The sequence below is a fragment of the Equus asinus genome, chromosome 20 (assembly GCF_041296235.1).
Source record: "Equus asinus isolate D_3611 breed Donkey chromosome 20, EquAss-T2T_v2, whole genome shotgun sequence".
Taxonomy (NCBI): Eukaryota; Metazoa; Chordata; class Mammalia; order Perissodactyla; family Equidae; genus Equus; species Equus asinus.
The window spans coordinates 29779586-29796719 of record NC_091809.1 but is presented as its reverse complement, the minus strand read 5'-3'; the positions used below and the strand labels follow the sequence as shown (position 1 = coordinate 29796719).

General features: G+C 44.0%; 1 protein-coding gene across 1 annotated transcript in view; it reads left to right on the top strand.

Annotated features, from left to right (window-relative positions):
* LOC106846909 (beta-galactosidase-1-like protein 2) overlaps positions 1-9437 on the top strand; it is a 51249-nt gene extending 41812 nt beyond the window's left edge. Inside the window, exons 11-18 of the mRNA XM_044752882.2 lie at positions 216-322; positions 4037-4183; positions 6229-6300; positions 6810-6897; positions 7585-7672; positions 8040-8151; positions 8872-8988; positions 9099-9437. Of these exons, the coding sequence (XP_044608817.2) occupies positions 216-322; positions 4037-4183; positions 6229-6300; positions 6810-6897; positions 7585-7672; positions 8040-8151; positions 8872-8988; positions 9099-9296 (929 nt within the window). The 3' untranslated portion in view covers positions 9297-9437. The remainder of the gene's footprint in view (positions 1-215; positions 323-4036; positions 4184-6228; positions 6301-6809; positions 6898-7584; positions 7673-8039; positions 8152-8871; positions 8989-9098) is intronic.
* The last annotated feature ends 7697 nt before the right edge of the window (positions 9438-17134 follow it).

Here is a 17134-nt window from a genome sequence, read left to right as displayed (position 1 = left end):
TCCAGGACAGCAGGGCAGCTTGCCTGGGAGCCTATAGATATGAGAGGAATCCCACGCAATTATTGCCTGCCTTATGACTTCCTGGAATTAGGAAGCCATGCTCTGTGGCTGGGCCCTTCATTCTTTGTGGCTTTGGGATAGCAGAGTACATTGTGTCCTTGAATGGGGATGGGAGAGGACCTTGGAATGGCCCAACCTCCTGTTTTTCATTGCAGAGATTCCCAAGCTCTCCAGAGAAGATGCTAGACCTAAGGCTGTATATAAGTCAGTGATAACAGCATACTACATGTCACTGTGGGACATCCTGACCTACCTGGACGAGGTAAGCATTTCCTGGGCATAGAAGCATGGGATAGTTTCTGGACAGAAGAGAGAGGAGGGAAAGAACAGGGAGTAAATTATTGAGGCACAGAAAGCAATCCTTAGCAGTTTTAGTTCCTTCTCCTACTTTGACAATTCAGAATAAGAAACCTAGAATAAGACAATTTGAATTTGAAGAAACAGTGTAAACATTGCAGGATCCTGGGAACATTTCATTTCACAGCCTAGCTGAGAAGAGATCCCTGTCTTCTGAAGATGGTTAGGATGACGGTACACTGGCTGGATCTAGGGCAATCATTTTTAAACTTCTATTTTAGTAGAGGGACTCTTTCTTCAAACTCACTGCAGAGTTCAATACATAAAGCGTGTGCTAGTGAAATCAGGGGTGGTAGTTCTGAGGCTCTGTCCTTTCATCCTCCCTAAGGGTCAGCCATCCCTTCTCTGGGATGATCCATGTGCCACTTCTGACTTACTCCTAGGATTTGAAGGAGCACAGTTTGAAAACCACTGGTCTAGAGGAAAACCTGCGTAGTTATTCATACAACACTTACTAAACATTAATGTTTGAGGAATTGCGTTATCAAGATGTTGTTTCAGGGAACTTTCAGTCATTGGGTAGGAAAGGGGAGTAGATCAGAGATTGGAAGGTTATAGGTTTTGTGGTAGAGGAGTGACAGCAGCACAGCATTGTCAAGGGGACCCAGTGCTGGTTAAAGAACACAAGTCTGAAGTCAGACTGGGTTTGAATCCTTGCTCCAATATTTCACTTAGGCAGGTCATTTAACCTCTTCTACCTAAGCTTCCTCATCTGTATAATGAAGCTAATAATTTCACTTACCTCATAGGATTGTGTGGATTGAACAGTTAATATCTGTATCTGGCACTTAGGAAGCGCTACATGTGTGCCAGCTGCTGTTGTTATTGTAGACGTGTTCAGAATGCTGGGCAATCACAGGATCCAAGATTATATCCCAGTCGAGGTGATTTTGAGATCCAAAGGATGAATGGGAGCTAACACGATGACAGCAGGGCAGAGTGGGAGACGGAAAGCAGTTTGAGGTACAGTGGACACCATGTGTAAAGTCTTGGAAGAAACTGCATGTTTGGGGAACTGCAAATAGGACTGGAGTGAAAAGTCTATGTAGGAGAGTGGCGCATAGGGATCCAGGTACCATATATTGGAGGGCCTTTTTGGTTTTGTTTCTAACTTTTCCTCGTGGAATTTTGAAAACATAAACAAAAGCAGAGAGAATAGTGGTGAACTCCCATGTGCTCATCACCCTGGCTCAGCTTGATCAATATGTGGCTAATCTTGTTTCGTTTATACACTTATTCTCCCTCCCCTGACTCATTACAAGATTATTTTAAAGCAGATCCTAAACATCATGTATTTCAGCTGTAAATAGTTCAATATGTATCTCAAAACATAAAGATCCTTTTTTAAAAACGCAACTACAAAATCATTATCACCCTTAATAGTAGTAATGATGATGGTCATGCTAGTAATAATAATAATCCCTTAAAGTCAGTGATTTCCTGAGAAATATTTAGCAACTGGCTCTCTGGAAGAAAAAACTTTGATTAGTAGGGTTCGCCAGTTCCTGTGGTGTACATACTCCTGTTGTGGCTAATTTCAAGCTACTAACATGAGGACACTGAATACAGACTTGGGGAAAGATGTGCACGGTTGGCTCTCTTAATCTAGTACAAACCAGCTATAGCACACCACCACATAAAATCATAAAATATCCAGTGTTCAAATTTTCTCAATCATGTCATAATTTTTTTTTTTTTAGCATTGGTTTGTTAATAACAGGATCCAACTTAGGTCAATCACACATTGCATTTAGTCGATATGTCTCTTTTAATCTAAAGACTTTTTCACCTTTTAATTACACTTATTTGTTGAAGAAGCTGGATTATTTGATCTATAGAATTCCCTAAATTCTGAGCTTTGCTGTTTAGATCCTCATGTGTCTGGTAACATGTCTTGATAGTGCCTGCATTTTCTGTAAACTGATGGTTAGATCTAGATGCTTGATGAGAGTTAAATTCAGTGTTTTTTTTTTTTTAATTGTTTGCAAGTGGAGCTTATTGTTTGCATAGGTGGAGCTATTACACTTCTTATGCATTATATCTTAGGCACATAATGGCTGGTTGTTTCTGTTTTCATAATTGATCAGTGGGTTCAGGTATTGTTAGTCCAATCTGTTCATTATTAATTTTCCCATCAGCCTTTTACCTAATGATTTCTGCAGCCATCAATGATTATTACCTATATCCAATACTTCTTTAAGGCTTTTAAAATGGTATCATTCTAATTCTATCATTCCTTCTGCATTTATTCATTTGAATTCTTCTACATAGAGGAACTGTTCTTCGCCAGTAGATTTGGTACCTTGATGTGTAGTTTGTACAGAAAAGTCAGGGTAAAAGTTCAAGTATTTTGTCAGGATAGTGAATTTATTCCTGGATATCCTCCAAAGATGGCCAATGAGTTGTTTTGTTGTTGTTGCTCTTTGATTATAAACTCACAGACTTTCAACATGTCTAATATGTTTCTACCCCACTATTGTCATTCTTTTTGGTGTTCAAATTGTCCCATCTTATACCAGCAGCAGGAGATCCTTTCAGTCAGCTCCTGTGTCCTTTTGACATGGCTCCATTAGCTTTTGATGTCTTCTTTGCTTTTTCGTTCCCAGGGTGTTTCAGGCTATTTGGCTCCACAGATTTGGAATCATCCATTTCTCCAAGGAGTTCTGAAGGGCCATGTTTTTACACTAAGAAATTTGAACATTTCTCTGAAAGTTATGGGTGGCCATTTTATAGCAGGGCTGGGAATCAGATGACCAGCTTTGCATTCAGAAGGATTTCTTTGGTAGCTCTGTGGGGAATGGATTATCTTGGGACCATGCTAGAGCACTGGAACCAAATAGAAGTGTACTGAAGTTGAGCTTAGATAGTGGGAAGGAAGGAGAAGGATTAGTGAAACAGATATTTAGAGTCAGGCTCTAATGGAGGTGGTGACTGGTTGATGGGGGATGTTCAGGAAGAGGAAGAGAGAGAAGACATTATCCATGCTTTTTACCTTTTTGACTGGATGGTTGGTATTGCTGTTTTGAAAAGAAAAAGAGTAGGATGGGCAAGTTGTGGTAAATACCATTTGGGAGATATGGCATTGGAAATGTCTATGAACCTTCAGATGGAGAAGTCCAGCGGACTTGAGGGTAGACAGACATGGAGTGCTAGATCAGCAGATTCACGAATAATCATGGTCAGTTATATCATGGGTTAGGATGGGTTCTCTTAGGTAGTGTATAAAGGGAAAAGAAGAGAAGGCCAATGATAGACAGAATCTGGCACACTTGGGTTGGGATTCCTAAAATCAGGAGTCTAGTCCAGGCTTCATTGTGAATTGATGAGCAAGTTCAACAAATGATTCCCCTTTTTTGAGTTCAGCTTTTCCAGCTAAAAAATAAGAATACATCACTAGTTAGCACACACAGAGAAATATGAGGCTGGTTTGGAAAACAAAAAGGGCAATTTATATGTGACACTTAAGCATGTTTGTCATTACTTATTCCTTTTTTGTACTTCTGTCCCCAAGACTCTTGGGGCCATTTATTTGGAGAAGTGGGCCTTCAGTGGGGGTTTCTAAAGTTTTTTTCTCCAGTCTGAACCTTCGGCCTGGTTTTTGCTCATGTTTCTTCCACAGCCCGTCAGGTCTGCCAAGCCGATCTGCATGGAGAAGCTGTCTGTGAACCAAGGGAGTGGTCAGTCCTATGGGTACATACTTTATGAGACTGTCATCACCACTGGAGGCCTCCTCGCCTCAAGGGGTCATGTTCAAGATCGGGGTCAGGTATGGGACAATGGATGGGTCTCAGTGGCACTTCTCTGCTGGTAAGACCCAGTGGTGTTGCTGAGGTGAATGTCTAACTGATAGTCAAATCCCTTTTTGAGCTTCAAAAACTCATCACGGTTTCTTCACCTCCGTCCCTTCAGTGATGCGTTTTCTATGTGAGCTACTGCTCTCATCGGTATAAGGTGTGTAACCATCCTTGGGGAGGGCACTCCCTGAACCCTTGTGGGAGTTGATAGTGTTTTTTAAGGAGACTTGGGAAGAGCTTCAGAAGTCCCTGTACTTATTGTATAGCCATCCCTAACACTTACGTAGCACATTACAGTTGGCTCTTCTCATTTAATTCTCAAAACACCCATCTAAGACATTTATTACAAATGAGGAAACCTCAGAGATGTTAAATGACTTTCAAAGGATCTTTGACTAGAAAGTACCAGAGCAGGGGTTAAAGACTTGATCATCTCACTCCACATTAAAAAGCTGTTTTCTCCAGGTCTTGATGAAATTTCCTTGCTCTTTCTACTCTCTTTGCTGTCTGTATCACTATCTAAGGCTTCAAATACTCCTTTGTGACTCCAACACTCCCCTACGCCTCGTTAGCTGCAGACACCTATTACTTGCTGCACACTGAATTTTTCTTTTCACTAAGATGTATGTTCCATTGGCTTCTCAAACTCATTATGTCGAAAGCAAATTCATTAGCTTCCTAAATAAACTTCACCCTATATTCCTCCCATCAGTTCACGGACCATAGCCTCCCACCTGAAAATGCTGCTGCCATCCCTCCCCTCCCCCTCTCTTCACACCTTACTTTCACCAGGTCCCTGTGTGGCACAACATTACTCAACTGATCTTTGAAAATCAGTGCTGTTGTTGCCTTGTAATTGTCTCTGTTTCTTGCTTCTGCTGTTGTTAGAACCTCATAACTGATCGTCCTGTTTCAGAGAGCTCATCTCTGTCCTCTTCCTCGCTGAAGCCCTCCCTCATAGTGCCACCAGAGTTTTCTTTCCAACATAGAGATCGCAACATTGCTACTTCTGCACTGAAAATCTCCCATTGATTTCCCTAGTCACTAGCATCGTGTCTGTGAAATAGCCTGGATTCTGCTGTTGGTTAGGACTTGTTATTGCCTTCTCTGCTTCCACAGCAGTCTGTCTGCAGTTCCACATTAGCTATTGTGGAGTGTCCTAATAATTTCTTGGTGTAACTCTGAGTTCCTCAGTGGTGGGAGTTGTGTTTTAACCTTGGTGGCCCCTTCCCCGAGGAAATATTTAGTTATTCAGTAAGTGTTCAATAAATGATTGTAGAGTGTATAAAACTTGTAATTAGACTCTACTAAGCTTAAAATGTGAATTATGTGTGCTGTATAATATTAACATTTGTGTGTTTCTAATACTTGTGACTTTTAATTTTTATAGTTTCCTAGTCAAATTTTATTTGAAAAATTGTGCTCTAACTCAATCTAAGGGGCAAGTTATGTCTTATTCTCTGGTCCTGCATGGCTAGAGCAGAGTCTTCTGGGTGGCTTAATCTGGGGCTGAAGCAATATAGTAGGTAATAGAAAAGAAATGGATTTACTTTCAGGACATCCCTAAAATCAGATGTAGTGGTGGCAGCAGCCTTTCCGGGTAAGAGTCTGGGACACCCTGGCAGACTGGACTCACTAGGGAGATGAGCTCCCAGGGTGAGGTGCGCAGGTTCCTGCTGCGCCTAGAGCCCCCACCTCCCCTTTGGCCATCATTTCTTTCACAATATTTGTTCATTCTCTACCTTCTTTCCTCATTCCATGTAGGTCTTTTAAATTTCTTTCTTTCCTTTCTTGCCCTACAGTGGAGCCAGGGCCCAGATTTAGTATCAGGACACCATTCTCCTATGTGTCATGACTGTACTGCTGTAAACGTGCTCTGTTTTTGTGAACATGGCCACCTTGTTCTGGGAGACAGAGCTAGTCATTGCTTTAGAATTTGCTCTCCTTTGCTTTTCCAAGGCCCGTCTTCCTCCTTTCCTTATGAGGACCTAATAGTGCTTTTCTCTTTCTTTGGCAGGTGTTTTTGGAAGAGAAGTATATAGGAATCCTGGATCATTCCACTAATCAGCTGACTATTCCCAAGGAAAAAGTATATAATCCAGTGTTAATGGACTAATAGTTCTAGTGCCTACCTAGGCCCTAGGCTCAATTGTAAGCGTGGCCTGGCCCTGGGATGGCCTGTTTTCTCTTCCACTGTCCTTTGGATTGCTCCCCGTATAGGAGCCCAACAGGGATGAGGGAGAGCTGTGTTTCTTTGAGGTACAGGTATATATGCTTTGAGTGAGCAGAACTTTTCCGTGTTGGATATTTTCTGCTCAAAAAATTCTAGGTTGGTCACCACCCTCAATAGAGTCTCTGGTAAAACGTTCAAGTGACTATTTCCTGCAAAGGCTGGCACAGGAGGGTGGGGGCAGGGCTCAGTAGGAGGAACAGGAGCCCAAGGGTTGACTTGACCCAGAGCTGGCGGACTGCAGGGTTCGGAGGTTTGCTCTCTGTCATCACCCTGCTTATGGCCTCCTCTTAGTTTTATGGGAGGCCTAAGGGGTCTACAGAAGAGTGCCTGAGTAGTCCCCACTCTGGCTGGTCTGTCTTGGACAGGGCCAGAAGGATTACCTGACATTGAGGATCCTGGTGGAGAATCAAGGCCGACTCGCCTATGGGCAGGATATCAATAAGGAGAGAAAAGGTGGGCACCAGAATGGAGAAGCTTGAGACCTTGAGGCACCAAATTCCTATTGCTCTCAGCTATGGCCAGGCATACAGTGTGGAAGAAAGTGGGATCTCTCAGCCAGTGAGACATCCTTGTGTAGAAACTGTGGCAAGGTCTTGCTTCGATAGGAAAGGATGATGATGTCCTTTCTCCTAGGTTCCCCTGAATTGGTGTGTTTTCTACTTATCATGCCAGCACACCTTCTGCCCTCTTCTGGGTGGGTTTTGAAGAAACCTGTAGAAATGCCCTTGGAAAATAAAATGGTTCGAGTCTCTTCCTGGGAACGTTGGTTTTCCTTCTCTGGAGCCCCGTGCCTGCGTCCTGGCCTCACCCTGGGCTCCTAGGCACAGTCACATACCTTCCTTCTCCTACTCCAGGTGCTCCGTCCTACCTGAGAGTTACAGCTAGCCTGAGCTGCCATGCTGGCAAGACCTGGCAGGAGTTGCAGGGACTTCTGCACTGTTAATGTGCAAGCTGTAGGCACAACTCTAAGAGGTGTACATGGACACTCAGAAGGAAGAATCCATGTAGGATTTTGCAGAAACTTTCCATCCTATGAGTCCAGGAAAACATCCTTCTTCAGGGGGAGCCCTGGCCACAGCCTGTTCACATCTCTGCATTCTTCTCACCTTCTTCATGCTCCCTTTCTTCCCTCTTCTACAGGTTTAACTGGGGATATCTATCTGAACAATTCTCCATTAAGAAACTTTAAAATCTACAGCCTGGAGATGAACCCTAAATTCCTAAAAAGGTGGGTGCCACACCATTGATTCAAGGTGATTTATCAAAGATGGTAAGCATTTAGAGATGGAAAGCAGCTCAGAGACCATCCAGACTAACCCCCTTGGTTTTCAAATAAGAGAGATCGTGATCCAGAATGTTGAAGGAAATAATCCCAAGTTTCCTGGTTGTTTGGGGCAGAGCAGTGACCTTCCCTTCGTTCTCCCAGCTCCTGGTCTGCTGTTTCATTTCCTGTATCATTGCATCCTGAAAGGCATATGTCTGTGCTACAGAAAGGATACTGGCCTTGGGCAGAGAAGAGACGTACCTCAGAAGTCACAACTGACACATTATAAAGAAGGGCATGACCTTCCCACTGGTGCTTGACTCTCTCTTAGGGGCCTTCCTAAAATCTGGAAACCAGTGATTCACAAACTTCAGGGCCCTGCCTTCTTCCTCGGCATCCTGAGAGTTGGTAATTACCCCAAAGACACCTTCATAAAACTTGAGGTTAGTGCTGTTTCTCCTCTGTCTGTGTCCCCCCACAACCTCTCATCCCATAGAAACTTTGTGAAAAAGCTCCCTGGTGCATGGGCCCTGCCCTGTGTAAGGAAATCTAAGCTCCTGGGGACCTCGACCACTCCACAGCTGTCTGGGAGGCGGCCCCTTCCCTTGTGTTGACTAGGGTCGGGGGGTGGAAGCTAAACAAGCGTGACATGGATGTGAGTGGTGTGTTCTGGTGGGGACAGCTGTAGAATCACTGCACAGGGAATTTAGTGAACATGGCCCACTAGTCTCCAGCCATAATCCAAGACGTTGAGACCCTCAATCCCCCAGGAACTCACCGTCTAGCCTGTGGTGGGGTGTTGTAGGTGAGATTCTGATTATTGCCACACCTGAAATTCTGTATGTTTTGGACCCAGCATGTTTTGGTGAATTCCTGATGGTATATGGAATGCCCTTCCCTGATTGGGGCAGATACGGGGAGATGAGTTTTGAATCAGCGCCTTCCTTCTTGGGGCTTGGATGTTGAGCCAACCCCAGGCCAGGGGCAGTAGCACAGAACTCTCCAGGTCATCTCCCATCTAGGGCTGCAGTTGGTAATCCATCCTGTCTGAGTGTGTCTATGACTATGATCTGGTGTGTTTATGGGGTGTGTGTTTATCTTAACCCCTTGCATCTGTGCATGTAGAACTCAAATCCTGAATCCACCATTCCAACCTTTTTCAGGACTGGACAAAAGGAGTAATATTCATCAATGGACAAAACCTGGGACGCTACTGGAATATAGGTCCCCAGGAGACCTTTTACCTTCCAGGACCCTGGCTTCAACCTGGGTCAAATGAGGTGAACTACCCCCACCTCACCTCCCACCTGCCAGCCCACTCTGCCTGGACTCTGCCTTGCCTCAGAGGCAGAACTTGAATCTCACATCCACCTCACCTTCTTCTTGGCAGATCATCGTGTTTGAGGAATTTAAATCTGGCACAAAGATCCAGTTCACAAACATGTCTCATCTAGGTACAGTATTCTGGAGGGTAATTTGCAGCATCTGGGACAATAGTGTGGTTCTTTCTAGTTGTGATAGAGAGAAAGAAGGCGGAACGTGCACCATCTCCCAGGAACCTGAACCCTTCCTCACTGCCCTTGCATGAGAGCCAGATTTCCTCTTCTACTTGTCACAGCTCCACTCATCCCCTCATCCCCTCCCATTTTACGATGACCTAAATAGTCCACTCCTGTAACAGCCCTAACCCAACTCCCTCAGCCTCCCTTCCTTCCATACATTCCACTGTGCCTCTGGATCCCTATCTCATTGCAAACCAAGGTCCTAACATCCTCCAATTCTTAGCTTTTCTGGAACTTATCATGTTTCCTAATGCTTTTTCTCGTGATGCCATGTTTGACAATTCCAAGGCACTTTTTGTAGCACCCTTTCTCAGGTTGCCATGGGCAGGGGATTCATGGCGCAGTCACAACAGGTGGAAGTGTTGCAGACTCTCTGTGCCTGCCCGTGGTGGATGTCTGGTGTCTGTGTGCTCAGACTCCCTTGCTCCTTTGTTGGTAGCGGGATCCAGATATCCTTTTGGAGAATCACCCACGCTCCCTTCATTAGAGTCTTTAGGGACTCAAAATCCATCTGCCCTTCCTCCCCACCTGCAACTGTCCCTCAGTCCCAGGAGTGGGCCTGTGATGTACGATATACCACCCAGACTTTCTTTTCCAGGATATTGAATCCAGAGTGCCGTGACATAAAGTAGGGAATTGATTGAGCTGAGTCATTTCAACAATGGGGCCGTGAGTAACCTTCCAGTCCTGGCACCCTAGGTCGCTGGAACTACCCTCGCTTCCCCATTTCTCCCAAGCCCCGCTCGGGGTCTACCATCCACTTCCCAATCCATCAGTACGTTCCTCTTTTGGCATAAGTTAGCTAACCTGTTTCTGATTCTTACAATAAAATAAACCTACTTAATGTGTACCCTTTGTCATATTGCTACAATAAAAGTTGTTTGACCACCAAATAAAATGTTGAAAAAAATGAGAAGATGCTCAGAGTACTTGACCCCACAAATGTAAATCTGAAGCAAAAGTGATCTTTCCAAGAAGTCCAATAAAATATGAAAGTTAATGCAGGAAAATATAGGCAGTTCATATACATGCTTTGTGTTTTCAGTGTCAAAAAAAGTGTTTTCCTTTTATTCCCCAATTCTTGTTCTATACCTCTGCTTTTTCATACTCAGGTGAAAACCCAGCTTCGAGACTTATGCCGCCAACTGCTTCATCAGGTGCCTCTCCTTATCGCCTTACCATTCTTTCCCCACCTCCTGGTTATCACCTTTGGCACCTGATTCCCAGGTCTTCTTGATTCCCTGTTCTACTCCTAGTCCTCCTAGGGGTGGCTGCAAGCCTTCTGAGCCATAGCAAAGACCAGAGAGAGCTGTGTAAGTGCCTGGAGTGCATCAAGTTGGTGGCACAGCTTGGGCTGGCAGAGGGGAGATCGATGGAGCTTTGCTGTTTCAAGCCACTGCAAATTCCAGTGCAGTATAACCAGGCCTGGGTTAGCTGACAGGCTTCTGAGGAGCTTGAAAGAGTGGGTCACCCCAGAGGTGAGTCGGCAGTGCGTCGAGGGCTGCCGAGGGGACTTCCAAGCCAAGACCTAAAGGAATCACAGCCAGACATCAGAGGTTCTGTGAGCTCCAGTGGAAGCCAGGGTCAGGCCGGTTGTGCAGGGGGCTGCAGTCAGCCCCCAGTCAGCCCAGAGAGTCAAGATCGTGAGGACGCTTTTTTAAAAAAAAAAAAAAAAAAAAAGTGGGGGCTGAGCTAACAACTCTTGCCAACTTTTTTTTTCCTTATTCTTCTCCCCAAAGCCCCCCAGTACATAGTTGTACATTCCAGTTGTGAGTGCCTCTGGTTGTGCTATGTGGGACGCCGCCTCAGCATGGCCTGATGAGCAGTGCCATGTCTGTGCCCAGGATCCAAACTGGTGAAACCCTGGGCCACCAAAGCAGAGCACGGGAACTTAACCAGTCAGCCATGGGGCTGGCCCCGGATGAGTATGCTTCTTGCATCTATAAATGCCACAGGGCCAGCAGCCCCCATGGGGACAAGGACCTCCACAGTCCCAGGAGGTCATAGGGCAAGAGCTCCCTGCTCAGTGCTTCCTTTGCTGCTACACCCCACTCCACACCTCTCAGTTGAAACCCAGAGAGGAGAAAGCAGCAAAAGTGGCAGTATGGCTCCTTTTCTCTCTGTCTTGCTTCTCCTTCCCACCCTCACCAGAGCTGAAAAGTGTCAGGTGGCCCCATATCATGGCCTGTTACTTCCATTGAGCATAAAATTTAGTGTGCATTACAGTCACCTGGAGGGCTTGTTAAAACTCAGATTGCTGGGCCCCATCCCCAGAATTTCTGATTCAGTAGGTCTGTGGTGGGGCCTGAGGATTTGCAGTTCTACCAAGTTCCCAGGTGATGCCAATATTGCTGGTCTGAGGACCTCACTTTGAGACCCTGTGTCATTGTGCAGGATCTCAACCTCGGCACTGTTACTCTTTGGGGCCAGATTATTCTCTGTGGTGGAGCCATCCTGTGCATTGCAGGATGTGGAGCAGCATCGCTGGTCCCTTTGTACTAGATGCCAATAGCACCTTCCCTAGTTATGACAACCAAAACTCCCTCCAGACGTTGCCCGATGTCCTCTGGTGGTCGAAATCCCTCCAGGAAAGAACTCCTGGCCATAGAGCATACCTGGTTCTCTTGATCAGAAGTGCTACCTTCCCTGTCCTGCAGGAAAGCACTAGGAGTTGGGGCCTCGTGGGTTGAACCTTTATAAATAAAATGCAAGGATGAATGAATTTGGGAAATCCTCTCTCAAGACGGTAGTCTATTTGTGACTATTTTTCTTCTGCATAATCCTAGTTCTGAATGACAGAAACAGCTTATTCTGTCTTTTTGCACTACTTTTGAAATAAATTTTAATACTCCCATAGATGAATGGATTCTTAGGGTAAATTAGGGTAAAAGTCATATATGAAGGAGGCTGAAGAAAAAATCACATTACACGGTAACAAATATACACCTGTAAACAAACAAGCAGGATATGGCGTGATGCTACGAATTATGTACATAAAAGGGAGGGCTCATTACTGCGTCAGGCCCTCTTTCCCGGTCTTCACGATCTCTTAGGGTTCAGGTAACATGCAGAGGACTCACATCGGCCAAGTACTCTCACCTAATCCATGTTCTCCTACTGGAAGAAGGTTTAAAGGCGATATAATCTTGTTTTTTCCTGATAACTGGGTGTTAGTGCTGTAGGTAGAATACCAGGTTGATTGTAGACAAAATATAAGAGCTACAGTTTCTCTACCCAAGTGAGTTGGAGTGTGAATGTCCGTCCTTCTTTAATCATCATCTTTAGGGTCCGTCAGTGTTAGGCATAGAGGAGACACTCAAGCAAGCAAAATTGAGTCACATTGACTACTTCCACCTGGATTCTGTCAAAAACCTCAGCAGGGGGATTAAATGCCTGTTGTATCGAAACTGAATTTTGATTCTGTTTTTTCAGGGGCAGGTTGAAGAAGTTGGTGAGAACCCTGCTATTTTCTCTTGTATCGTACCGTGGTCCTTGCATAATTGGAAACATTTCAGTCTGCAAGCTTCCTACCCTTCTAAGCACAGGAACACAAATCTGTCTGGTGGGGGGGGGGGGGAGTGGAGAACCTGAAACCACTTGTAACCTGTTAAAAGCTTAGCTGATTTCTAGAAGCCCTTCCCCTTTCTCCTTCTCCCCCTCCCCTCACAATCTAAATTGACACAGAAAATGCAAGTTCTGCTCATTTTTGACAAATGCATAGAATGAGAGAAAGGTAATCTGTACGGGGGCCTGGAAGGTCTTGTTGCCCTTCTGTAGACTTGCTGTCCTTCAGATCATTCCTTAACCTCCATTCTCATGCCCTTGGGACGCCATCGAGGGCACAGGCAGCAACAGCCAGTTCCACATCCTCCTGCCACCTGAAGTTGGCAGGTAGCTGACTGACCATCCCCAACTTGCTTACTGACATTTGGATGAGCAAAGTCTCCCTTGTTTTGACTGACTAGGAGAAATCCTGAGTGGCAGCCCTCCAATTCCAAACAGACTGCAGAACTGACCCAACAGAGAACCTTGCATTCTGGGGATGGGAATGGTAGATTTATATGTCACCTAACCATCAGAGCACCATCCTGGGAAATCACTTCAGTGGCTGTCACACAGGGGCTAGCTGGCAGTTGCTCCATGACTGCAGCAAAGCCCAGAAGGAAGGCTGCTCAGGGAGCCGGGCAGCTGTGCCGTCGAGGACCTGGGACGCGTCTCTGCTTGATGATACCTCTTGTAGTAAGAATTCTTTCAGTTAAAAGCAGGGCATTTCCTCTTGTTGTTTTGCTTAATAAAACCTATGAGAAGGAAAACTGAGCCCAGGTCTTCTGGAAAGAAGAGATTTTGTGAAGTAATTGGCCCAGCATCTAAACAGAGTTAAGAAGGGGCCTGGTGCTGTTCACCCGTGTGAGGCAGTGGTTCTTCATGCCTCGTGTGCATCAGAATCACCTGGGGAGCTGATAAAACATGGTGGTCCAGGCTTACGGAAGGAGCCTGGGGCCAGGACCTCCGTATGCACCACGGTCCCCAGGGGATGCTAATAAACAGCCGACTTTGGGAACCACGGCACTGGGGCGCTGTTCTAAACTTGGTGCACATTGGAATCATCTGGGACATTGGTAAAACTAATGTTTGGGTCCTACACCCAAAAAATTTGATTTGATCGGTATGGAGTATAGCAAGATATGGAGTTTTAAAAAAATTTTAAATATTTATTCATTTAAAAATAATAACAGTAAGGCCACTATCTGTTTTATGAAAAGAAAAAAGCATATTTTAAAAAATTCAATGAGAGGGGCTGGCCCCGTGGCCGAGTGGTTAAGTTCGCGCGCTCCGCTGCAGGCGGCCCAGTGTTTCGTTGGTTCGAATCCTGGGCGCGGACATGGCACTGCTCATCAAACCACGCTGAGGCGGCGTCCCACATGCCACAGCTAGAAGGACCCACAACGAAGAATATGCAACTGTGTACCGGGGGGTTTTGGGAAGAGAAAAGGAAAAAATAAAATCTTTAAAGAAAAATTCAATGAGAAATACGTCATTGTTTTACATTTTTTCAAATGTCTTTAGGCTTAATAGATGACAGCTGGAGTCTCAGAACTGCTTTTACAGTCAATCTGTTGTGATCTGTTGCTTTGGTTGAAGTGTGTGAAGAAATTCCCCCTCACGCAGACATGTAACTGGAAAAGGAGGGGTATTTTAACAGCCTTTATAGATAATTATTATGGATATTCTTTAGTACCACTCCCAATTTTACAAGAAGTGATTTCTTAAAGGTTGGTTGAAATATGGAATCTAAATTCACACAGATCAACTTTTTGAACTCGAGTACGTTAGAATCTGTTGGTCTGACTTTGCATGGATCTTTTACTCCACTGTGGTCTTGAAACAGCACTCTTTGATTCACTGAATTGTGCAGGTCTTCAAAAGATTGACGCATTTCATTATCCAGCCTGAAAAAGTTCTGTCACTAATATCACCACTAATCTCATGGGAAAAGTCTTTTAATATTTGAGAAGTTGTCAAGCTACTGGTGGTGGATAGGAGTTTTCCACAGTACTAATTTTTAATTGAAAGCTCAAGTTTCTTCGTAAACAACAAATACTATCAGTTGTTATCCTTCAAGTGACAGGCTTGCTTTGTTCATTTTTTTTTCTCTTTTTAAATGATAGTTTTATTGAGATATAATTCACATAAGGCAAAATTAACCCTTTTAAGGTGTAAAATTCAGTGGTTTTTAGTACATTCAGAGCTGTGCCCCAACCACCGCTGTCTGACATTAGAGTGTCTTTGCAGCCCCATACCCATTCGCAGTGACTCCTCATCTCCTCCTCTTTCCAGCTTCCCGCAACCACTAGTCGACCTTCTGTCTCTATGGATTTGCCTATTCTGGACTTTTCCTGCAAATGGAATCATGCAATATGTGGTCTTTTCTGACGGGCTTCTTTCACTTAATGCTTTCAAGGTTCATCCATGTTGTAGCATGTATCAGCACGTTGTTCATTTTTTTGGTTGAATAATATTCTGTTGTATGGCTGTATACTGCATTTTGTTTATCCTTTCATCAGCTGGTGGGCATTTGAGTTGTTTCCACTTTTTGGCTAAGAATAATGCTACTATGAGCATTTGTGTGCAGGTGTTTGTGTGCACATATGTTTTCATTTCTCCTGGGTATGTACCTAGGAGTCGATTGCTGTACTGTATAACTCTACATTTAACATTTTGAGGAACTGCCAAAATGTTTTCCAAAGTGGATATACCACTTTACAATCCCACCAGGCATATATGAGGGTTCCAGTATCTCAACATCCTCACCGCATCGTTAGCTGTCATTTTGATTTCAGTTATCCTGATGGTTATGAAGTGGTACTTCAATGTGGTTTTGATTTGCACTTCCCTAATGAATGATACCTTTGAGTGTCTTTTATGTGCTTATTGGCTATTTGTTTGTCTTCTTTGGAGAAATGTCTATTCAAATCGTTTGCCATATCCTTTACTGTTTTTAAAATTTGGGTCGTTTGTCTTTTTATTGCTGTGTTATAAGAATTTGTATATCTTAGATATAAGTCCCTTATCAGATACGTGATTTGCAAATACTTCCTCCCATGCTATGGGGTTTCTTTGCATTTTCTTGACAGCAGCATTTGAAGCACCACAGTTTTTAATTTTGATGAAGCCCAGTGTTTTTCTTTCCTTTTGTTGCTTGCACTTGATATCACTCATGTCTGGGAAACCATTGCCTAACCCAAGGTCATGAAGAATTTACTTCTCTGTTTTCTAAGAATTTTGTAGTTTTTGCTCTTCCATTAGGTCTATGATAGATTTTGAGTTAATTTTGGGAGGTCCAACTTTTTTTCTCTTGCAAGTGGATAACTGTTTCTTCACCACTTGTTGAAATGACTATTCTTTCCCTATTGGATTGTCTGGGAATCCTTGTAAAAAGTTAACTGACCATAAATGTATGGGTTTATTTCTGGACTCTCAGTTCTGCTCCATTCACTTTTACATCTATCCTTAGTCCAGTGCCATACTGTTCTTATCACTGTAGCTTTGTGGTGAGTTTTGAAGTCAGGAAATGTGAGTCCTCTGATTTTGTTCTTCTTTTCCAAACTTGTTTTGGCTATTCTGGTGGACATAGAGATTTTTAAAAGCTTTTCAAATGTTTCCACTGTGCAGCTAAATTTGAGAATCACCACTTCTATGGGCCACAAACTGTTTGAATATCCCTGTAACCTTCCTAAGCTCTCATCGCTTGTAAGTTTTTCAGTTGTGTTTTAAATGTTCTATCTGAAAATCATGATGGTTTCTGTCTACTTTTCAATATTTTTATCTTGTTTTTCTTTTCTTTGTATTGTTTAATTGGCTATAGTGACAGCAAAATTGTTGCCCATTCAATAGTCTTTCCCCTTTCTTCCTTGCTAACAGACTGTGATTTTGTTGGGAGGCAATGCGCTCAGCCCCAGACAGCGGATCCTAATTGGACTAATCCAATTTGGTAATCACTTTACCCTTTGCTGGTCATGGGTTGATAGGTAGGCATGTGACCCAAGTCTGGAAAAACTTGATAGGGCTTTTTGGGAAGGATTTTCCTCACTGCCCCTGCCTTCTGCCTTCCTGCTAGAGATACCATATATAATACTTGATGCATGGAGAGGAACCATCAAGAATGGCTGGCAGGAAGATAAAAAGCTCAGGTCCTCAGTGAGCCACTGACCAAACCTGCCATCATTGACCCTGGCAACACAGACCTCCAGATTTTTGTTTGTGAGCTACTGTTATTTGAGGTTATTGTAGGCTACTTGCAACCACAAGCATCCTAACTGATAGAAATAGAACTTTCAGAAGGATGTTAAGTAACACTGTGTGA